The sequence below is a fragment of the Apaloderma vittatum genome, unplaced genomic scaffold (genome assembly GCF_000703405.1).
Source record: "Apaloderma vittatum isolate BGI_N311 unplaced genomic scaffold, ASM70340v1 scaffold3205, whole genome shotgun sequence".
NCBI classification, from domain to species: Eukaryota; Metazoa; Chordata; class Aves; order Trogoniformes; family Trogonidae; genus Apaloderma; species Apaloderma vittatum.
Window position 1 is genome coordinate 1,468 of NW_009715307.1, and position 25,399 is coordinate 26,866.

The following is a 25,399-nucleotide window of genomic DNA, read 5'->3' on the forward strand; positions in this document are numbered from 1 at the left end:
CCCCCTGAGGTTGTGCTCTGTGGTAACCCCCCCCCCGCCTGCCGCAACAGAGGAGCCCCAAAGAGGAGATACAAGGACTCTGAAACAACACCTCAGTTTTGGCCATATTGACTGCCATCAGTGCTCCACTCTGGCCTCCAGTCGGGAGACGTGGAGACACACCATCCATAACGCTGCTGCCTCCTTTGAGAACATACGTAGAATTAGTCTTGAGGAGAAAAGACAATGCAGAAAGAACTGTGCCTTGCCAATACCGTCTAAGGAGATTTTCCTCTGTGCCTTTTGCAGCCGGACTTGCCTGTCCCACATCGGCCTTTTTAGCCATCAGCGCGCTGGTAGCAAGTGTGGGTAGAGCCCTTCCCATATCTTCGTTCGTGAAGCCTAACCATGATGATGACTTAAGAGACATTAAAGATATATAAGTACTAATATTCTGCAAAAGAACTGTACTCTTAGTGAATTGTCAGCTCTTTTCTTTTTTTCCAAAAAGTGCCACTTGCTCATCTTATTGAGATTATGCTAAGCTTCTATAAACTGTGAGACAAAATTTTAAAACTTTGGTTCGTAAAATATGACCACTAGAACAAAGAGCATGCTGTCTAACAAGATATTCTATGTTTAAAAGTGAGATATAGAAGACTTTCAGCAGATTAAACAAAGCATAATTTCTTGACAATAATGTATGAATAACCCCTTTTGAAACTTACTGATTTTTACAACATGGAAAGATGAAAATATGCCATCATACCAGTTACTAACCAGGAAGGTTATTAAATCATATAAAAGTTATGCCTGGTAAATTTACTACAGTTACACCAAATGAGTTTGTTCCATTCACCTGAGTTACAAAACTAATGACACCTTATTGCATGCTTTTTATAAAAAAACCCCAAACAAATAACTGACAGTTGCTGTGGTTGAATTTCACTAGCATCCTTGGGATCACAGCTATCTTAGGTAACGAAAACATTGAATTTTCCAAAACCAGAAAACATACAACAACAGTTTCTTTGTACTCATGCAGTAAGCTCATGTCCTTTTTACTCCCTAGAGAACAAGTATCAAAGGTAAGAGTATCCCAGAATTCTTCTGAATGTCGAAACTTAGGTAAGCTGAGCTACAGCTTTCCTGAGGGACAAACTTCATCCATAAGAAGATCAACTTCAGCTTCTCCTTGCCTAACACTCTGTAGACTTGAAAGCACAGAATTTGCTTCTCCAACTGCTACAGAAGGAAAACCATTGCATGGAGAAGTAGCCAACTTCTGCACCCCTTCTTGCTTGTCCCCTTTAGCACTTGTATACATCTCCCAACCGAATCTTGAGAGTACCACCTATGTTGTCAGTCAACAACAAGAGACACGTATCTCCTCACAGCCTCCTCCTCCTTCTCAAGAAATTGGTGACCAAGGCCCTCAAAGGGAACACAGGAGCTGCTAAACCACCTAAACAAAACCAGGAATGTAAATCCTTAATTCTTGACACCCCAAGTAAATGCTCTTATCACTGAATTAAAGAATTTACTGTCGTGTTTCAATGTGTCCTCCTGGTGCTTCTCCTGTGATTGCATACGTGACTAAAAAAATAACTGCTCTCAGACACTGTATTTATGACCAAATATTTACTGACCTGAGAAGACCCTGACTCTGTGGATAGTCGGTAAGACATTTAAGCAAAATGCAGAAGAGACAGATTAAAATTCCTCTGCTATGTCATGGTTATTTATTTATCTAATCTAAATTTATTTGTTTATAGAAAGCGGAATAGCTTCAATGCATTATTACCATTGTAAGGGGAACAGCCCCTCACCTGCAATGGAGGGACTTGAACTTCAGTCTCTCTCATGTCAGACGACTGCTTCTGTCAAAAATCAGTATTTCCCACTGCAGAATTTTTCAGAACGAAAGTTCCATTTGAACAAAATAACAAACCTATGCAGTATTTACTTCATATCATATTCAGAGGAAATTGCTTTCTTTTCTGTTTTAAATATATTCATAATATGTATCTGTTTTTCTTCAATGAAGCTTTTCTTATAGTCTTACTGCTTTATATTATCACATTTGCCTTTTTCATATTTGTTTTTCTAAACCAGGTCTTTTCCTACCGTGTTTTAACGTATTTACACTTATCTGTCTCTCACATTGTATACACTTTTCTCCCTCCTCCTTTTCCTGCAATCTGTTCTGTATCTAGTTGCTTGTTTGTTCTCTTTCATATTTCAAAATCTTTTACACTATCAACTCTGAATTTCTGAATTAACGCTTTAATCTCACCGCTTCACATAAAACCTTATCAACTATCCCGACACCTATTACACAAAAGATTGAATCTACACAACCGAGTTTGATATAAAAGATGGAAGGAGAAGCATTACCTATAGGAACAATCCAAATGAAGAGAAAACTCACATTTTTAGCTACTTAAATTCCCACCAGGATATTTCTCCTTGGATCTTTGCTCTCCAGTGTGTATCACCACCAAGACAGTAGAAGTATGAAAATTTTTAAGGCTTTACATTGTTCTCTTATTCCATATGTGTTTTAAGAGAAACTTGGGGGTTTTTTTCTTCTCAAAAGCACTATATCAGAGACAAACATCTTCCTTTCTTCCCTTAACTTCTTGGTTAGGAGAATAGTACCAGTTCATACTGACAACTCCACCTTTTGCCCCCTTGTTTCCCAGTTTTTCAAAAAAATTAACTGAAACATGCTCGTGGTATTCGTATCACTCTCCACAGAGAAAAGCAGCAGAGAATAAGATATGGTTTTGAACTACCTAGAGGTTGGTTTTGTTTTTTCTGTCTGCTTGGTATTGTTTTAAGGAAAGCAGAGGTGATACTTGGGAACTAGTTTCTGCACAAAAGTCACTTAAGCACTGCTTTTGCAATTTTTTTCATTTTTCCTTTTAAAAGGAAAACTTAGTCTCCAGCTACTGTTTGAAGCTAACTGCATATGTTTCACACTCACCACAGATCGGTGGAATTTTCAAATCCTAGGTACTATTACCCACTTCAAACTCACATGGTTTATTAGAAAAACTACCCATGGTCTGTCACCAGCACTGCAATCTCATGGTTTGATAAAGTCTGCTGGTTTCATTCAAGGATGACACCTCTTCTTAGAAGAAACACTGGAAGATCAAGGAAGAATAATTCCTTGCTTCAAACTAGCAACGCTGCATGAGGATTTCACAATTTTCATTCAGGACATATACAGGCCAGTCATTTTCATTTCATAAGAGAGAGAATTGCCTAAATTGTCCAGAGGACTGAAAACCAAAAAAAAAAACCCAGAAATGGATGCAATTTTTATTATTATTAACTAAAACTGGAGTCTTCACACTCAGTCTACCATAATTTTCTGCATTCAGAAGAGTAAATTATATGATCCATATATGAAGTGGTATCTGCATGTAACTATCTGTATTCGCTTTTTAGTCATAACATGATGATTCCAAATACCTTCAGTGGGGTTTGGCTTCAATAAAATATTGCCTTACCTAACCAGATATTCATCCAATTCCCACTACAGTGATTGCAGGATACAAAAAATAGCAACATTTTTAATATAATACACCTGAATATGATCTAATCTTCATTTTGCCTGAAAAAAACCATTGCAAATAGTACGTGTTCTAAACATGATGTACACTCCGCAGAACTATAAGCATCACAAAAAGAGAGAGTGGGTTTTACAGTAGCTGGAATTATTCAGCTAAAGAGAACTACAAATGTAAAAACCATGCTAAGAAACAAGGAAGTCAAAAGATGAGTCTGATATGTCAGTGTGAGAGGATGATTAGATTTTTTAAAAGATATTTTCTCATAAAAATCTTTGAGTTTTCTCCCGTGTGTTTTTTAAAGAAGCATTCAAAATACAGAAATACAAAATCTGGTTTTAAGGATAGAAACCACCTGAGGGAACAGAGGCCTGATCTGTGTCACATGGGCATAAATAAAAATAAAAAAAAAGGGGAAAATAACTCTCCTTTGCTAGAAATACTCTCTTGAGAATTATCTGTGAATTTAGGGATAGTATCCTAGTTTTAAATACTCAGTCCCTCATGTTAGCCAAGACAGCAGCATCTCTAGGAAAGAAGGAAAATATGGGCTTGTAAGGACTGGTACAAAAATTTAAGTAGCTACAGCTCTTTGGGTTTCTTGGGAATGATTCTGGAACTTTCACTCTAGAAATTAACCTCCCACACCAGACCTGCCTTACACCTATAGTACATTCCATAATCCTAAGTTATTTCTAGTCTACCTCTGAGTTTTAATTTACAATGAACAAAACTTGATCTGAGACGAAGGCAGTCATCACCTTCACAAGACTACGTTTCTCCTCATACGAAGTATAGTCTGGTGCTTTGTTAGTGGGTTATATGAACCAAACATAACTTAATGGGTTAATGATTTAATATGTTTTCTTTCTTTGTTTCATTAAAAAAGAGAAAAAGTGTTTGAAGAGAACCATTTTCTATACTGAATACTTTTTAAAGACAAGTGCAAAAAATTAAGCTGCATTTAGCAAAACGTGTAACAATCACAATGACAACACTGATATTTACAGAAGAACATTAGCTTAACTCGATAAATATGATAGTCTTACATTGTTTTTTCTAATGTTTACAACAGGAAGCTTCATTTAGAGCAAGAGATTAATGACACCTGCAAAGTTCCAGTGTTAAAAACATTACACAAATTGTGCATTGTCTCACATGGAGATGTGCATGCAACAGAATCGTGTCCACAAAATGTAAATGTTTTTTACTGTCAAGTATTGATAGGTGAATCAGAATGAATCAGTATTCAGTGCAAAACTGAAAAAGACTGTGCCTCTAATAAATTCAGTACAAGCCTAGCAAAAAAGCCTGCTGTTATCATGAAAGCTCATGTTATCATGAGATTACAACAGACGTTGAGTGAGAATACGTACAAATTTAATGAAATGTAAAAGAAAACACTTCAAATCATAGCAAATTTCTGTAGTGCCTTCTATTGCATCTCATTGCCTGCTAAGGGTTCTTGTCACGTTAGCTGCCATATTAAACTACATGGCAGTGCCGACACAACAACATGACACACAACTAAAATTTCTTTTTTTTTCTTTACTGTAAGAAAGAAACTTGGTACCACTAGAAAAAAAGTTTGGGAAAAAAAAAAGAAAAAAGCAAGTACTCCCATCCTAAATAAAATGACCATATAGAGAAACAATGAACACTGATTAACAAATTAAAACATCACAGATTTAGAGCCCTCCATGCACTCACAACCGTATATATATATACATACACTTTCACTTACCTCGACAGCTCGGTTTATATATGGTATCTGCGTGCCACTGTCCAGATCTTCATTAATTATAAGTCTTCTAGCCCATTGACCTGCTCTGACAACACCCTTACCATGGATTAGGACTAAAAGCTTGTGAGGGTTTGTTAATGCATCTTCGCTCATAAAAATAAAGCTCTTTGGTTCGCTGTCCGTCGCATCAACCTGCAATTACAGACAACATGCGCTTTTATGCATCAGTAACCTTTTTTTTTCTTTTTTAAACATCTGTAGTTAAAAAGTTAGCCACCAATTTGATATAAAAGCTTTCATCATCTAACAACTATTTGTATGCATATGCACCAAGTACCAAAATAAAGCAAAAGTTAATATCCATGTAACATAACTTCAAAATATAGAAACATACAACAGTTTAGAACAGTAAGACAAGTGAGATTTAAATCAAAAAAGGGGTAAAAAGTATGCTAAAGCTTTGAAGTATCGTTTATAGAAAGTTTATCAGCAAAAAAGAAAGTCCACAAAAGAACAGTCTGTGAGGATAAAAACCCCCCAAAATCAAGTAATTTGTCACCTCCAATATGCCTGAAGCAATAATAAAATTTTTACATAAAATGAAAAAAGTCCTGGAGAGTTCCATCTCAGTCACCTCAACATAATGCCTAGTAAGTCACGTAGACACTAGTGTTGTTAATTTGTTTATTACACATTTAATAGTACAATCCTAAAAAATTACAGAAATTCAGTTTGGATTCATTAAGAGTCCTGCACCTGCGTCAATGCTTAGCTGCTTTGCTGTAGGAATCGACCAATGAGCAGCGTATTAATATTCAGCAAACCATTACTGAATGCCAAAGTTTTGTCTTTAGAGGGCAAAGTAACACTTTTTGTTCAATCAAAACCAAAGTTTTAGATTGCAGGTCCACACTTGGTTCAGAAAGCCAAGCTCAAGGCAAAATAACTGTGCTAGTGTCAAACATTGGGGCAGAAAAAAACATCCCATTTACTCCTTCTTCCCTTTCTACCATGCAAATACGTAGAGAAAGAAGAACACAACAGGCAAATCTCCTCATCCTACTATTCCCACAGGATACCTGCCTACACTGAGATGGGAGGAATGGCTACCTGGATTATGTCAGCTTTTCTCCCATACGTGGGTATGTGTTCTTAATTACCTTCACCTCAGGAAAAACTAATTCTGCTTCCACTGCCAGACTTTTTTTAAAACCATCCTACCAAATACTATTTTTTTTGGAAATTAAGTCAATGAGGCTAGTCGGACAGTCATGTACCTCTTGAGCATCTGCTGCACTGCTGGACGACCTGAGACCCTGCTCCATAATGAGGTCACGTCTCACGTGCCTCACCTTGCACCAGAAAATCTACTCACCTCCTCCCACACCTTGTGTGAAAACAGAAAATATGGCAAAAAAATATGTTGTTTTATCAGGACTTTAGAATATGTAGGTACAACAGGTACCATACTGGGGCTACAATCAGATCACGTCGCCGCTTCTTCAGCAGCAGCACTGGTACCTTAAAATTTAACATGGTTTAGGTAAAAATCAGGCAACACTAAATCTCAAGCATTACTAGGTAATTGACTTCACGTGTGAACTGAATACTTAAGAAAAAACACTGTGAATTTACATTTCAGACAATGACACAACTTAGCTGTATGTTTTAGTGTTTGTAAACTAAATCTTTCTTTAGTAATTATTAGTAATCATAAGTTACAAGATGTAACCAGCTCACACTTCTGCAAATACATTAATTTAAAAATGTTAAAAGTATCTACTGAGATCATAAAAAATATTTTTTCATTCTTCCCCTCAAAATCCATCACATTTGGAACTTTTCTTCAAGCTAATTTATCTTCAGACTGCAGTAATTCATTAGATCAAGCTTTCACTGAAGAATGCACACAAAGGTCACTCCTGTGCACAACCTTACTTTATTGACAAATCAACACAGAATACCATTTAGTGCTAGACACACCAAGTCTGCATAAAATAATTTATATTTATTAACCTCTTTCTCTTCTGGACCTGCTCATGAACACTTATTTCTGAGTCTTTATTTAAACATAAATCAAATGAATTCAGTAAAATGCTGAACTTTAATTTGTGTAATTTAACAATTTGATTCAACATTGTTACTCACATGCAACAACAATCTTCCAATAATCTGTAGCTAGGAATCTCAAACCAATCTAAATTCTGATGATGATTTACTGTTTAAAAGTTCTGGTTAAAGTTTAATTTTCCTTTTCTTGGATTTATTATGTACAACTATATCTTAAGGTTTATGAATGCATGCAGTTATGGTGAATTCTCTGAGTTATGTACTCTACATACATTATGACATTCATAAGGTTTTCAAACAGTAAATTATTTTCTCTATATTGGTTCTGTCTCAAAAGAACTATCACCCAATACAGCAGTATGAGCCTATACAGTATTTCAGCAGCACAGTTAGCATTTTGCACAGTTGCTATCAATATATATGGTAAGATCAAACTATACCTGAAATCCTACTGACATTCAGGGTACCACATCAACATTGACTTGATTTTCAGTTCTTAGCCATCACCAACTCAAGATGCACAAGACTTGACTTAACTCTAGGGGTCTTTTATTTTGTACATTGGAATTTTTTGAGTTTTAAGATTGAATGTTAGATTCCATTCAAGAAACAAAATAGAAACTATAAGCCTAGAGACTACAAACAAGTGAAACAGGTGCAACTTGTGACTGCAGGGAAGAACATGGCAAATAAATGGCATTGAATCCGAAAAGACTCAGAAAGACTGGGAGGATTGTGAGCAGCTGGTGGAGAGATAAAACTGCTCATTTGCTTCACAAGAAAATCTTCTGTTACCTGGTTCTACAAAAATCTCACAAACTCACTTATGTTACAGTCTTCAAAATATTGCATATCCTGATCTATAATTTTTCACTCAAAACTGTAAAAAATGAAAAGTACTGATCAATATTATAAATGGCTGGTTAGCACTTGGTCATTACTGCAACTAACGTAACAAGCACAAAGTCATTAGAATTTTTACAAAACAAATATTGACTGGTCTTAGACAACAAAAGAGTCAAAAGGGATGTGCAGTGGAGATAAGAGACTACTGCTTCTCAGAGAAAAATAGTTCTTCGAGTCGAGTAGATCAAGAGAACTACTGAATGAAGTTCTACCTATTGAAGTGAAAAAGCAAAGCATTGATAAGCTAGAAGATTCTTCAAACTGAGACCTTTCAGCACCATTGTCAATAAAACATGTTAGTAATTACTTAAACTTCCATCTCAAGCCTTCCCAGGAGCTGCTAAAGATACATTTAATTCGGAAGCACCCTCAACAGCTAAAGAATATCAAAGATCAAATACTGATTATGCCATTAAAAATAGAGTAACACAAAGACTTCATCTGGATAAAAAAACCTGCAGTCTTCTTTTATTCGTAATATAATCTTCAATGGAGCACAAAATGAGAAATTCAAAAGAAATAATTGAATGGCTTCTCTCCGAATATGAGTCTCTTCGTTTAAATTTTCAAGTCTAGTATTTTATGTTGAACATTAAGAGAACTGCAGTACTTTACAGTAACAATGCAATACGCATGTCAGCCACCCTGTGCAGGAAAAAATGTTTAGATTTATGTTTTTCAGAGATGCTCTCATAATAAAATAATGGGAGACCTTCCTTGATTTCTACACCACTTTTATTTTCACATCTGAAAAGAAATTTACGAACAACTGAGCCCAGAACTGAAGCTGCCACCTGACAACGCAAAATAAAGAAAACACAAGTGGTTGAAATTAAGATGAGAGAATATGAAATGCTGTCATCCCAAACCTTCGTAGTGCAGCATTTCCATACACTAAAATCACGCTTAAAAAAATAATTTAAAATAGCACTCCAATTAATACAGTCCTGAAACACACTTCCTATGTTCAAACATTGTTACACTTGCCTACTTCATTATCAGCTGACTGAAAAAGGAAGGTCAATACACTAACTTTCTGACCACCTGTAACGAAGTTCAGAATAAAACATATTTCCGTATTCACCTCTAAAATGTTCATGCAACAAGATCATACTCATAAGAAGAGCCGTCTTATTAGATGAAGGTCCTGGGGTCCTGTTTATGACAACAGGCAGATTGCTGAGGGGAAACGGTAGGAGAACAGAGTGGATATAGCATGATTCTTCCCTGGTTTTCACAGCCAGTAACTTTGGAGCCTCCCGAGCCAGAGTTTATAATTGGACAAGCCCAGGGCATCTATCCCACCTTAGCACTGCCAAATGTTTTTTCTGAATGCATTTTTACCTCTCTCCCTGATACCATTCTGTGGCAATGAGTTCCGCAATATAATTGGAACGTATATGAAATAGCACTGCCTCTCTTTCAGTAGAGATCTCCTGCCTGATAATTTAAACTTGATGCCCCTTAGCCTCTCTATTATGAAAAAAAAAGCAAAAAACCATTCCCTATTCATCTTCTCTACACCTTTCATGATCTTATAGATTTGTCATATCCCTTCCTCAGTCATCTATTTTCCAAGCTGAAGAATCTTTGTCTAATCTTTCTTTGTCTGAAAAGCATTTCAAGCCTGTGATCATCTTTGTAACCCTCCTCTGTATTTTTTTTTTAATTCTTCATATCGTTTTTGATACGGTGTCCAGACTCCATGCAGTGTTCAAGATGAGGGCCCACATAATGAGTGGGATGACAATGTTTTTCTGTTTCGTTCTCAACACCTCATAATTCCTAACATCCTATTTGCTTTAAGGGTTTTTGACTGCCATTGAGCACTAACTGATGCTCTCAGAGAACTGTTCACAATCACTCCAAGCTCTTTCCTGAGTTGTAATAGCTCATTTAGAGGCCACCATTGTATTTACAGAGTGAGTTATTTTCCCCATAATTTCACATTTACCAGAATTGAATCTCATGTCACTTTATCACCCAGTCATTCAGCGCCATGAAATAATTCCCTAACTCAGCTTTAGATTTAAGTATTCTAAGTAACTTTATCAAAAAAAACCCCAAACAGTCAAATTTTTTAGCTTCTCTTAATTCCTTTTTTGTTTTTTTTTACAACTATGTCACTGCAGGCCTTAATAGCACTGCACCAGTAACAAATTACTTCATCTGTAAAATATGAACACCTTTTTACCAATTAGTAACTCATAAGGGAACTCTCTCCCTATGCTGTTTACAAGCACTTGGTAAGCTTGTTGACAGCTTGTCGCAAATCCACATACTGCTTCACTGAGGAGATCTTTCTTTTTCTTGTGATCTCTGACTCCTTCTAGCCAAGAAGTCTAGTAGGTCTAAATTCCAGTAAGTTTTTTAAAAATAAACCTGCACTGATTTCCACCCCCCTCAGTATATTATTTCCTCTTGATACACAGAAATCACTCCTGGAGGCCCTTCAAAGACTATCGTATCTAGTCTTTTTGCATTTCTCTGATGAAAACAGATGATTTCAGCCGCAAGTTACCTACTAGTTCATTGTTCTGCAGCTTCATGTTTGACTTCGTATAGAGCCCTTGGCTTAAAACCCATATATTCCTGGAATTTGATTATTGTATGACACATAATTTGTCCTAAGATCTCCTCTACTGATATGTCAAATTTCTGAGAGTTCCTTGGAATATTAATCCATTTCAAAACCCCCCAAAAAATTACCAAACGTGGAAACTGGACAAATAATAATTGGAAATAATCATGTGAGTTTTTCTTATTTGACCTGACCTTTTGAGTGAAGCTCATCTATCAGCCTCACCAACTCTCATTATTATCTCTAACAGGCCCCTCTAATTCAGTTTTGAGTGATCTTACTGTGATTTGATATGTAACATGCCAAACGTATACTCTTTGCTGTTCTCCTCACTTCAGCAGAACTTATTTCTGCTACAAGTTGTCTTATTACCTCTGTTAATCCCCTTTACTAGTTTAAACTAGGAGTTTCTATGTTGTTACTTGGGAATGTTGGTGATTTAAACACAGCCTTTAGACAGCTTTTACTTTTCAGCTTCTACATATATTGTTCCATTTTTCTAGGCCTCTTTGTAACCTATTTTTGACTGTGGTGAGGGCTTCCTACGCATAATAGTCATTACTAAGGAACGGTGCTTATACCTTGTGCCAAATTTTCCACACTGCTCACAATTAAACAGCTGCACATATTTTGTGAGTTCTTACTTTGCTCCAGAATGCAATTAAATTATGACACTTTGCAGAAGCTGGAAGTAATACATTTGAGAATAGTTTAAATGTACTGCTGACAAACTGTATCATGAGTGCTTAATACATAATTTGTATATACGAGTTAACATGGATTAATTCAACAGTGGGAGACAGGTGGGCCATTCTTCTCCCAGGACACAATCCCAAATCACAGAGCCTTGCATGTCCCTCCATGTGTGACAGAGGTGATGGAAGTGGTGTAATACTTCCTCCAAGTCTGTTCATTTTTTGAAGCTAAGAGATCAGCCTTAGCATTGCATTACTTAAAAGCATATATATATATATATATATATCCCTTTTTGTTGAAGCAGAGGACCCTTTCGTTCCTTCGGCCAAACGGGTTTTCCTTGACTGAACATGAAGGACTGGCTGAGAATATCAGTAATGCAAAAGCTTTACTTTGTGATAGTGATGGAAAACCTAGACAGTGCTACACACTACAGTCTCCCCTACGCCCACCAGCATGGAACATAAAGATACCTGAACATCATCACCTTACCGTATGTATTTACAAACACCCTCACATGTGTTCTTTGGCAAATGCTTCATCATTTCCAAGGGATGATCAAGTATTTTCACTGAACAGTAGCACGTTATATGATGAACACAGAACCACAGAATTGTTCAGGCTGGAAAAGACCTTTAAGATCATTTAGGCCAACCATAAGGGTTCCTGAAAAGCTTGTTTTAAGAAAAGGCTTGGAGTAGTTTACTAAAACTCAGTCTGAATTTATTCCTCTGCGTGTAAAGGCACGTTTATTCTCCACACCTAGCTGTAGAATTCTCAAAACATTCACAAATACTTTTCAAAAAATTTACAGTTACTTTGTCACAACTATTCCGAAAATTCTGGCAAGGAAGGTTCAGCTGGAGAAATCAAAGATGTGAGAAGTTAGGTGGAACCACATCTCCAGACACAGGCAGTGTCCTCAGACAATGTCCTGCACAAAGCCTTGGCACACCATATTTTTACCTGAATATTTGACTGCATGCTATGCTTTTTACAGACCGAAACAAATACCATCTTTGGGAGAAAAAAAACCAAAACAACTTACTGGGAGAGTCACTCTTTACATTCCTCTTGCAGTAGTTCATAAACATATTTAGTAATGATCTGGGGGGAAAAAAAGGAGAAATGCAAACAGATATTAAACCACTTACAGTAATGACATATCCAGGCAGACAACTTAAAAGCTAGTTGGTTAAAATTCTAAGCACTTGTATATGTTTTGTCACTTATCTGAATCCTTCACTATACAATTAATCATAGAACTTTAAGCTTTGCACAAAAAGGTCCTCTCTATCCCTCTGAAAAGGCTGCTTGCCAGTACAAAGAAATTATAACTGTACCTGTGAATCCATCACGTGCTGCTGGGTGAATAATTATGTGCCTCAAAACTAAGGATTATAACCAATTAATATATACTCAGGGATACAAGAAAGGCTCTCTTTTGCAAAGAAATAACCTTAAAAGCATTTTTTTTCATAAGCAGGACTCCTGAAAACCTCTCCCCTGCAGGCTCACTTCATGAGCTACATGGAGAGCAGATCTTTAGTCACTGTCAGCAGAAGTTGCTTTGCCATTTCTATTCACTGAACAGGGGAGGGATGGGTCAAAGGTTTCTAAACAGAAGAAAAACCCTAACTGATTCCCCACTATGGGGGAGTTTTAAGTCTCTTGTCTCCATGTAGAAATAAAATTGAAGTTTTAGAGCTGAAACAAAAAGGAATTATTTCAAAGAGCAACCAAATAAAATAAAATAAAACCGACCAAATCGCAAGGAATGATTTGCCGTCTCAAATGCAACAAAGTTGTTCACACTTCAAAGGCGTGCTTAATAGCTACGGAAATTTTTTTTTTCACCTTTGTATATTCTAGGAAAAATGGATATGCAGATGTAAGGACTTTCTATTATTAATCTGGGAGTTAAGCTGAGGAACAAACTAAAGTGTTTTGTCCATATGGGGCTATAAAAATGGTTTGGAACTAACTGCCTGGATTTCACTGGCTACAGAGTTAAAAAAAAAGAAAGGAAAATTAAAAAGGAAAAAAAGTGCTCATTAAGAGCCTCAAATGGTGCTTGCCTTCCCTTTAAAGCTTGGGGAGCTATGTTTAAACTCCAGACAGGACAAGATCTAAGACCCAAAAATATTAATCCAAGAATATCTGGGTGCAAACCCAGCTGGTATTCTTTAGTCCAGCCCCTCAAGGCCACAATTAGAGCCATCTGAACGCACAACATATTAAGCCACAACAGAAACGTCACTGTAACAAAAGTCTCAAGCGATGGCATCTTAACAACACGCTACAAACTGAGCAAGTAGGAGTCAGGGTATCATAAACTTCAATTTTAATTTTCCAAATGCACAATTACCAAATAAAGTTTCAATGAAATTTTCATTACGTACATGCGAGCAAACACAATATGCAAACGTTTGGAACACATTTAACAAATCAGAGGTATTGATGAAGCCTAATTAAAACCGTTGGTGCGTGCCCCTCCTTTCCTTTCACAAAAACACAAAATCTGTATTAGGATTATGTGAATTCTTTGCTACCCTGCTCAAATATGTTTATTGATAGAATTATGTTCAAAAAACTTCATGGTTTTAAAGAAAAGCAGTCTCACTGGACATTACTATCTACAGGGAAACTGCGTTTGGAGAAGGAATTTAGCTGTGAGCGATGAGTTGATTTAAGACATGTTTATCCCCAAAGCAGTATGTCAGGAACATGCATACAGTGTAATTTTACCTTCTGGGCCAGACTTTTTATGGTTCACCGAAATCAACTTCAGTGTAATGCCAACAAGTAAAGCAGTTATGCTCCTGCAGTCTCAGATGCTGATGTTGTATAGACATTAAAATCAGTACAGTGATAATATGGCCTCAAACATAGAAATTTTATTCTTCAGTCTAAATCCAGGCATCTACTAACCATCAAAAAGACTAAAAGAACGCTTGGAAGAGAAAAAAAAAATGCTATGAAGGAAATAACTTGCAAAAATCTACCCTTTTTCCCAGTCGTGTGTGTGTATCAATTTCTTCTGTCCTCTCTCATCTATTTAGACTGTGAAGTCTTCGGGGCAGAAGTAAACCTTTACTCATTTTTTTCCACAGCCTGGCTCAATGGGGTTCTGATCCTAACTGCCTCTTTATGCACTACTCTAATGTGACAAAGTAGTGATAGCAGCTTTAAATATGGGACTGTTAAATCAGTAGAACACTCTGGTATAGCAAAGACCTAATCTCACAAAGGCTTTTAATAAGAGTAAACATGAAGAACGTAACAGCAGGTTGGAAGTTCGGGTGCAAAGTGTGAGATTATGATTCTCAGGCACCTGGATGGTCTCCGTGGCCCTGACAGACTTGAGGAAAAACTGCTGTAAACCATCCCAGTATATTTAAGACCACAAGATGTGGTATTTTTTGGCAGCAGATCAAGTTCAGGGATATCCCAGCAATGGCTTGCATGCTGCCAGCTTTAAAGGATGGAAGGTAATAAACAATATTTCTCCAAGTACCATCAAAGCCCAGAATTTCACAGATTTGAGAACATCATCATAATGGCCAGGTTTCCTGCACTTAGCATGTACATGCTTGGAAAATCTAGCAAAATCCTGTCCTAACTAGGGACATGGATGCAAGTACTAAAAATGCTACAAACTCAACATTACTTTTGGTATGTTACACTTCTAATTACTTCTTGTGATTTTACGGTTGATCTGTAATTTCAAAAAAACAACTTTTTAGAATGTCTTTTCTAAAGGCAATAAAAAAACAAGGGAACTGTGCTATATTATTTATATAGCATGTTAGACTTACCATTAAAAATCTAAATAATTTAAATAGCAAAAATTTAAAGCAACAGTATCATCTTGTGTGTGCTAGTATTTTATCTTCAAAATCTGAGAACTGCTGTAGGACACTGAAAAGTGTCTGGTGCCTCCCTGCATGACAGGGTGAGCACAGTTACGCTCTCTAAACTCTCGTGGACTAATAATGCATCATATGGTCACTCGTGACCACAGGTATTTAGTGACAGAGGCTGTTCAATCCAGTCCAGTGTCAAGCAACAAACTGTCTAGTACAAGCTACTCTCAAGGCGAACTTAACACTGGCTAGCAAGCTTGTGTTATTTGCACTGACCTGGAATATTTATGCTTTTTCTAAGGCTCTTGCAACTCATGAGGTCTGCCAACACCATAAGCAGTACACTGCACTGTAATTCAAGGTAAGCTGGTGAGCTGGCAACACCATGTCTGAGGTAGGAAAGGAAAAAGAACCAAGAGAAAGGGCTTTTAAATAAGAGAGGGCAAATTAAGACTAGATATAAGGAAGAAATTGCTTATAACACTAACAATTGCCCAGAGAGGTGGTCGAGGCCCCATTCCTGGAGACATTGAAGGTCAGGCTGGATGAGGCTCTGAGCAACCTGATCCAGTTAAAGATGTCCCTGCCCACTGAAGGACAGTTGGGTTAAATGACCTTTAAAGGTCCCTTCCAGCCCAACACATTCCATTATTCTACGCAAGGATTGTCCAAAGTGTGTGAAATTGTCTGATGAATGGATGAAATAATGGCAGTTCTGTACTTCTTGCATAAGACACTGGAAATCTGAAACCCATTTTACAGTATGTCTGCTCTTCATTCACTTCTAGGCACAGTCTGTCAGAAAAACACATCTCAAAGAGGATAACTATCTGAAATAAGCACTATCAAGGTACACTTACTGCCTGCTCTGAGAACTGGGAGAAAGAATAAAACAAAACACGAAAATAAAAAATTTCCATGCTTCTCATCACCTATTCTGATAGCAAGGGAGAATCCCTTTCCAACCACAAAACACTTCCACCCCCCCAAGAGGGTTGCATTCAAACTGCAGGAAGAGGAGAAATTTCCTCCCAGCATGAAGTGGTCCCCTTCGGAAGGAAATTAAATGGCTTACGCTTCAATTTGCTCTTCACACTTCAACTTGCAGGAGCCAGTGCCCTGCTTTCCACGAGCCTGAGGATCTTCTCCTCTAAACCAAGTCACAGCTTTTCTTACTTTAGCTGGACTAGAAAAATATCAAGAATGAAGGCAGGCTGATGATAGAAGGTGTCACAGCTGAGCGGAATACTTCCTGAACAGTTATAAGAGTGGACTATCCTTGGCATATAAAAATGTGAGTACCTAATCTTGGCTCCCATTTCTTTCTTAGAGTTTTCCTTCACCTGCTGTGGACAAGGCTGAGAGAAGCAATACATATAGTTCAGGCAGGAATCAAGCCTCAGGGCTCACAACTGTCCTTCTGAGGAGTTTAAAACAGTCAGTATTATGTTGGATGTAACAGTGTGAACACCTCTAGAAGCAACTCTTCAAAAGTGCTAGTGGCCCCAAACACGATTATCTGCTGTGTTCAATAGTCTTACAGATAACTGGGGGAGAAACCTATGCCATGAACAGTGACCTTTCATGTGGATCTTGAACATAACCTATTTTAATTGCAGAGAAATTGAATTTGATTACTTTGATGGACAGTGAAAAGGACAGAGAGAGAGAAAACCACAGGAAGAAAAGAGGAATGTAACAATGTTATCACAGAGCTGAGATTTTACCTTTGCACTGATAAATCTTCTGTGCAATGGTGGTCAAGACTACAATGCTGAATGCAGACTGCAGAGCAAAACTCAGACTGCAGGTGGAAACGTGTTTCTGGTGCACGTAACTACAATTCACATTAAATTGGTAAGGTCTTGGCCTCATATGACTTGTGTTCTTTTACGATTACACTGTTTACACAAATGACTTTTTTCAGGACTGTTTTTAATTACCAAAAAGCACTGAAAAATTCCGTTAGCAGCATAATTTGAAAAAATCTTTGCAGTACTCCATCCTGAAGCTACCCATGATTCACACAACTATGCAGGACGAAAAATTAAAGTCTAAGAGCCATTGAGACTGCTATGCGGAAAGTGACAAAGATCCTCAAGGTACTGAAGCTTGAACATGAATGTACGTGGAGACAAATACCAAAGAGACTTCTCAATGCATTAAGTATTGGAGGTCTTTAAACAGCAAAGTCTGGAAAAGAGGACAACCAAAAACATGCCTATAGAGCAAGAAGGCATCTCCAAAGTAATTCAGTTTAAAATAATACACATTTTAACTCTGTAAGGAAGTGGAAAAAGCTTTATAGCACATCAAAAATGTCAAGAATCAGCCTGCACATGTGAGGAAGAACAGAACCGTGGCTGACCCACTGGTGAACTTTTTCATAACAGAGACAGCCAGGTATACAGACAACAGATCACAACTCAATGACTTGTTTTGTCATTCCTTTTGTCACCTTCCTCCTAATCCAGAGGAGAGCTGCTTCAGTACATACCACATAGAAAACCATGCTGGGACGCAGTGAAGTGCACTGAGCCTTGTTTGTTGAGCCCCCCCTGCTGTGCTTTACAACCCAAGTTCTCTGAATTATATTTATTTTTTCCATCCTGAGCATGCTCCCACTTTCAAAAACAACAACGGGTACATCTACCCAGCACTGGACCAACAGAACAGTAAACCTGCTGCAGAGGAGAAAGAAAAAGAGGGGGACAAAGTGAACTATTTGAAAATGCAGGACATTTTCTCAAAAGCAAGTTCCTTGCTTAAAACATCTTAAAGAAATGGCACAGGTCTGTGTGATTTGTGGCCTTTTGCTTCTAGACTGGCCCCTATCAGTAATCACTGGAAATCACTACACAACTAATGTTCATGCATTCACAGCAGATGTGAGGAACCCTTCGGTTAGCGCAAACCACAAAGTCTCTTTGAAGACAATCAAATGCTACATGTCCCTCTCTTCTCCCACATGCATATCCCTTGTGACCAAAACACCAACGAGTCTGTCAAATGGTTGGCGTACAGTTAACACGTGATAAAGAAGAACGCACGTGTGACATGATGAAGGATGAAGCGCATGCGAAGAGTTGACGTTACAACCACTCACATGACGGAGGACGGACTAGAAAACCTTGGAGGAAGGCTAAGGGAGTACAAGCTGTTAACCTAAGCTCTCGACACCGTTGCCTGCTCCTACAAACTTCCAGCAGATTTCTGGGAGGGAAACAGAGCAAATTACCGGTTAAATATATTCTTGTGGTGGAATAGATCCAGCTGGATATATCCGAGATTCCCCACATCATGTTCCTCACTCACAGCTATTCAAAACACAAAGGGAACTCCATCACCACCATTACTACTCTTGTTACCACTTTTCACTACCCTAAGGATTAAACGGGAATGGAGACACAGCTACTCTCTCAGAGGTAACAGAGGTTACGTCCCACCAAGAGTGAGATGTGCTGGCAACTATTCACTTACTCAGTAGATAGAGGAGTCTTCTGCCTCTGAAGATGTCACCTTGTGAAATAACACGCCTGAAACACCTTTTATCAGATCACTTGTTTTCATTAATTTTTAAAGACAGTTCTGAAAGACCATCAAAATGTGGAGAGGCAAAGAATATAATGACGACAATTTTGCTTGTAGGTTTGTATCAGTGGCCATTTCTTCTAGGATAATATACATACTACTTTAAAATTAAGGAGACTGAAGATAATAAAACATAGGTGCAAGAGGCACTTTCTTTCTTGCTTGACTTCCTGGCTTTTCATAAGTTCTATCATAAAAAGGATTAGTACATTATTGGAGTCATTAGTAGTTCATTATTCCTCTATTAACCTTATGAGTTAACGACACTTTAACCTCAGTTTAATCTCCTACATAAATATGTATTACAGAAAGAGAAAAACAGAAGGGGAAAAATTATGCTTAAAAGTGTTAGTGAAAACTAATTGCTCAGAAACCACTGAAGTCTGACCATCACTACCTTCCACAGTAACTCTCTCAGATATAATTTGCTATGTTTGAATCAAAGCAAAAAAAAAGAAAAAAAGAAAAAGCTAGGTTTTTTGATTTTTAGAGAATGCAGAAACAATTCAACCTTAGGTTCACTTGCCAGTTTCCACCCTGTGGCAGAACTTAAAATGCTGAATGTTACCAGTTTGCCTGACAAATCCACAAATACACCAAAATCAACCTCATTCACCTCTGTGTTTTTTCCTGAATTACTATGTTTGACCAGACTTCATGCAGTACAGCAGATTCATCATATGCTCCCTAGACCTCGAACACTTTCAACTATCAATTCGCACCTGACATAACAAGGTACAACCTCTCAAACTTAACTTTCTCAAAAAAAAGGATCTTCCATGGGCATAGAAAGGGTACTATTTTCAAATAATTTAAATTCAGCCTAAGAGAATAGGCCCCTCACCACCACTAGTATTTTCTAAGAATTTTGAGGTAATGTACACAGGTTAGAGGTTTTACCAGTAATTTAAAAATAAGCAAGTATAAACCACTAGAACTGTTGCCACAACAAGCGGTGGCTCTTCTTCTTTTATAAGATTCACCTCCTCATTCATAATAAGCACTGTAACGCAGAGGAAACAAGCACAAGAAAACAATTTTTGCACAGCTGCCTACCCACAACTTTTCCCTCCCTGTAGTGTAGAAGCAATAAATGTTCAGTGAAACAAACGCAAAATGAATTCCAACTGACTGCCCTGCGGCAAATCTCAAGTGGTGGGACTGACCTGAGGCTTGCTATTGTGGCTGCCTTGGCCGTGGTTGAATGAGGTTTATTTTGACCCTCAAGTGACAAACCTGCCAATAAGTAACAATGAGAGATGCAAAGGAACTTTTTGACATACTGGTCTTCGACAAAGACTTAACTAAGAACTGAGACAAACAAAAAAAAACCATACCACCATTGCCATGCCAAACGAAAAAAATCCTAAAAGCTGAAAGGATTTTCTAAAGGCTCAAAAAAAAAAAATTAAAAAATCAATGGCATTTTAAAAATCCACAAAAGACCTCACTTGGATTATAGTGTGGGAGAACAATTCATTAAGGCGGAATTGACATTACCTCTAAGGGATTTCTTGCGTTTTCTACTGAAAACAATTCAATTCAATTTTAACACATGGTGTGATATTCTGTATTCTGAGTTGATCACAAATTGGATCTCAAGATCTTTTGAGAGAATTAAACAAAAACCACAGATTTGTCATGAATGTAGCACATACTGTTGATGGGATTTGACCCAATGTTTTGTTACATGGTCTTTGCTGACACCTGTTGGTTTACTTTTTGTTTTTCATTCTTCTTTTTTTCCTTTTTAAGAAAAGCACCTCCAGTTTCAGAAATCGCTTGACTTGACAAGCATTTGGCTTCAGAAATGGCTTAATTACATAGCCTATCTTATGAAAATTCTCAATTATTTTAAAATATGCATACAAATTGATATATATGTATTAGCACTAAGCAGAGGCTTCAGTTAACCACCTTGCACCAGAAGCAATTAAACACCAGCAGAAAGCATGACCTCTGTCCTCAAGCTGAGGTAAGAAAAAAGGATGAAAAGGTTGCAAAACAAAGAAGGAAACTAAAAAAAGCCCAAAAGAATAGTATATAAATGAGGCTTATGAACATGTTTTAACATTCCGATTCAAACCTAAAATTTAGGATTATTATCTCTAAATTTCATATTAGAGATGAGTTACGAAAAGGGAACTGGAAGAAGGAGCAGTAGCAGTTTTAAATATTCCAAGTATTAATGAAAAAAATGTAGTTTAGGTGGAGAGGTGGTGCTATGAAGTTTTGAAAGGTTAAAAATCCATGCCAAACCCAACTGACATATCAGATTAACATAGTTAAAGCATACCAGCTTTTGTAGTCACAGACAAAAAAGTCAGTGATGTGTCAAGCATCTCATTTTGCCACCTTTGATTCCTCAGCAGAAATGACCAGATAAATATTCACAGATGAACTGAAGGCTTAATTTTATGTAAATCCAGAACAGGACTCAAATTAACACCTTCTTTCCACAGCAAGATGTCTTAACCATTTTGCCACCATGCTCCAGAACAGTAGTGGGTCAAAATAAATTGGATTTACATAAATTTAGCTTAAAAGGGCTGTGCTGCTGACCATTAGTAGCATTTTTTTTTTCTTTTCTTGGCAGAAATAGCAGTTTATACCCCCAGAAACACAAATCACAAAAATGTTTACAGTTTCACTATTAAATAACATCTGCATCTATTTTTACTAGTCAAGGAAACCAAAGAGATTGCCCCAGCATCATTAACTTATGGCATACTTATGCAGCAAACTCAGGACCCTCACTCACCTAGAGTAACTGACAAAAGCCAGTAGTTAACTTCCAAGGGAAATGTCTTGCTTATTTTCTGCTCTTCTAGTCTATGGTTATGATACCTAAGACTCTGAAAGAAACCTCCCCTTAAGGAGAGAAAAATCTGCCCTGAAGGCACTGTCTCCTCTGAGGGTATTAAGCTGAAGGTTAAGAAAACACTTTAGACATTGACCAACCTTTTTCTATTCTTTTTCCTCACTGTTTCTCACAAAAACTATTTCCTTTTTCTATTCTACATGCCTAAGACCTTCTAACTACAAAAAATTCTGGGTGTGGTAAATGCCAGAACTTTCAATCGAGAGGTAAGAAAGACTGCATCATATGTGACAAGTAAAATCCTTTCACTCTTGTATAAAATAAAGGAAGCCATCTGATTCAAGAATGAAATAAATTATTATTTAAAATGTCTTAATTCAATTTGGAAAGGTTAATGTGTGTTTTTTCTAATTTGTTTATAAAACAAAACATTCTTGGTAACTGATGTTTATAAAATAAACTTTACATGATGCTTAAAACAGTATGTAAGAGCATTGCCAGTTGCTTATGAAGTCAAAAAAACATAACAGATCCTTTCTTCCTATAAAATTATGACTGTAACGCTAATGTAGCCATTCATGAAGCATGCACATGTCCAAAGACAGCATACCAGTGTAGTACTTCCTGTTAAGCTTTGTGGACACAAATATTGGAAGAAGAGGAAAAACAGCTAGTAATGAAGCTCTATACACTACCATTTACCTTGTTTTAATGAATTTTACCTACATACTTCATTTGGGAAGGAACACATCTTTCTCAGTCCACTTACAAAGAAAATCGTTCAACACGAAAACAATTAAGAAGAATCACAATTCATGGTTTTATGCAAACTTCAAATGTTAGCTTGTGTCTTTGGCCTGCTACTGAATGCAAATACTGTGAGAAAAGCCTTTTTTTTTTTTTTTCCCCCAAATGGGACATTTAGTAAGGTCTAACAGAAATTTAGCATTAAAACAGTATAGTACTTAGTATGTCCAACTAATAAAGCAGTTATTTCTAAAAAGTCTGTGAAGCTACAAAACATCTCTGAAAATACTGCGTAAAATGTCCATTTATAAACCGTGTACAAAGGATTGGTTCACGTTCATGTTGGCATTTGACAGTTTCCCAAGAGAAGTTTGTAAGATGGGATCCTTTGCTCTTTTGGAGCGGTCAGGTACATGGAAGAATAGCCACGTTTGATTAGGTAAGTGGTTCAGTACAGCAGTTACCAGTAACAAGTGTGTCAAGTAGAAGTAATGACAATTCCTACTGAGCAACACCATCAAAATAATGTCTGAAAAGGAAACTTCTTTCTAACTTGCAGATTCTGTAATTTTTATAGTATTTCACAGACATACTAAGTAGGTACTTTTATCAGCAGGACAGCAAAAGCAGTGAGTTGCATGTCTGTGTGCAATTTGTAATTATACTAGAGTGGCCAGCCTGCAGCATTCTGCGTTCAGTGAAAGGGTATAGAAAAACATGTAAAAGACATTTTAATTTCATCATTTTTGCACTGTGTCCAGTTCTTTGCTTCCCAGTTCCAGAAGGACAGGGACATCCTGGAGAGGGGAGAGCAAAGGGCTACTAAGAGGATGAGGGGACTAGAACATCTCTTTTATGAGGAAAGGCTGAGGGACTTGGGGCTCTTTAATCTGGAGAAGAGAGGGCTGTCTCACCCCATGATCCAGTGGGGCGAGACAGGACAGTGAGGTGAAGGGCTGTGAGGCACCTGCAGCCCCAGGGGAAGAGGCTGTCCCCAAGCAGTGAGGAGTCACAGGGGTGTCTCTGTGTCAGCCATCTCTCCCACGGGCCTGAATGAGGGGGTTTGTCCATGCCATGCCATTTAACAAGGCTGCAGAGTGACACTTCTTTTCGCCAGGCAGCCGAGGGCTGGCCATTGCAGCCCGTGTTCCAGTAGTGACGATGTAACAACAGGAAGAATGTTGGTGAGGCTGTGTCCCAGAGAGCTGGTTCCAGGAGGGGCTGAAAGAGGAGCTGGCAAAGGATAGACCTGAGCTGGTGGGTAAGGGAGAGCTGCCACGGGAGGAGGGAGAGGAGGGCTGATGAGCAAGTTCATGGAGGGAGGGGAGACAGCCCGTGGCATGCAGGGTGGTGACTGCTCCTCCACTGCCTTCCAGAGGTGGAGGTCACACAAGGACCAGAGCAGACACCGGAAAACACTTGTCCTCAGTCACACAGCCAGGGATTTGCTGACATCTGCAATGGGGATTGCACAAACTTAAGGATTCAACAGCATGGCAGAGGCTTGGGAAGGGGTTGTAAATGACGACTGAGTTGTTGCACCCTTTTTTGGTTGACGTTATCCTGCATTTAGAGCCACAGGACCTGACGGGGACAGAAGCAGACCAAGGCAGAGTCCACATAGCTGGAGAATCAGCACCTGCTTCAAGGACACAGACTTGAAGTTAAGGACCCATGAGTCTGGCAGAGCCATCATTACGGGTCATCTGTGCTGATGCAGGTTGGCTGCTCCATGTTGTTTGTTATTATCTTGCCTTTTACAGCCACTGGATCGGTCAGGGACAGGAGGAGACCAACACAGAGTCACGTCCTCAGGCACAGAGATGGAGAAGCAGCACCTGCTTCAAGGCCATGGACTTGAAGTTAAGGATTCAAGAGTCCAGCAGTGGCCTCGGGACTGTTCGCAACACCACATTCACATCAGACGTTGTGTGTCCTGGAGGACCAGGCCATGATTGTCCTCTGCCATCACTGCTGAAGTGACACCTTGAATCCAGCATCATTTCTGAGACTCTCACAAGAATAAGGATGTTGTGGTGTCTGAGGTACGGAACCTACTTCTGAATTCAAATTATGTCTCCACATCACCTGCATGGTAGCGAAGCAAACAGGGATGGCCAGTTCTGCCTAGCAACCGGCAAGGACTGGAGTGAACTGGGATCACAGGTTCCACCTAGTAGTCCCAACCAGGTCAGGCTGACAGTTCTGCCTGGACACCTCAACTGTCCTGCGCACGGAGAAAAAGCTGGAACTCTCTCCCCTACCGACTGGAACAAGGATCCAGTCAGCAAGGATCGAGAGGACACTGCGGGATCCACAGTGGTGGCTATCTTCTGTGAATCTCTCCACTACACCGCTTCACCTTTTCTATCTTTATTTGTCTTTTCCCCTACCATTTCTTCAGAAAGTGATTCTCCTGTTTAATTAATAAAAGGTTTTATGGCTGTAGAGTGTCTGACCTTGTTTGTGTCTTAACTTCACCCTTGGGATCATAACTTAAGAAAGAAAAAATATGCCCATCCGACATCGGATCGGGACACACTCTGACATTCAGTATCCTTAGTATCCTTCCCAAACAACCGCTTAACAGTCACTTAAGATTCCTGGTGCTTCTGAAGGTTTTCATACTGTACTTCACAAAATTTCAGTGAATCAATCATCAAGTAACAGGATCACAGAACGGCCTGACTTGATAAATACCCTGAACGACCACTTTGCTCTGAGCCCCGTGCCCTGGTCAGGGACCCCTCCCAGCAGAGCAGGTTGCTCCAAGCCCCGTCCAACGTGGCCTTGGGCACTGCCAGGGAGGGGCTGCCA

General features: G+C 38.4%; 1 protein-coding gene across 1 annotated transcript in view; it reads right to left on the reverse strand.

Annotated features, from left to right (window-relative positions):
* Positions 1-5,304: 5,304 nt before the first annotated feature.
* Positions 5,305-25,399, reverse strand: part of FAM172A (family with sequence similarity 172, member A) — a gene marked incomplete at its 3' end in the record, with an annotated part of 38,081 nt that continues 17,986 nt past the window's right edge. Inside the window, exons 4-6 of the mRNA XM_009869067.1 lie at positions 12,618-12,664; positions 12,469-12,478; positions 5,305-5,496 (exon numbers count right to left, since the gene is read on the reverse strand). Of these exons, the coding sequence (XP_009867369.1) occupies positions 5,305-5,496; positions 12,469-12,478; positions 12,618-12,664 (249 nt within the window). The remainder of the gene's footprint in view (positions 5,497-12,468; positions 12,479-12,617; positions 12,665-25,399) is intronic.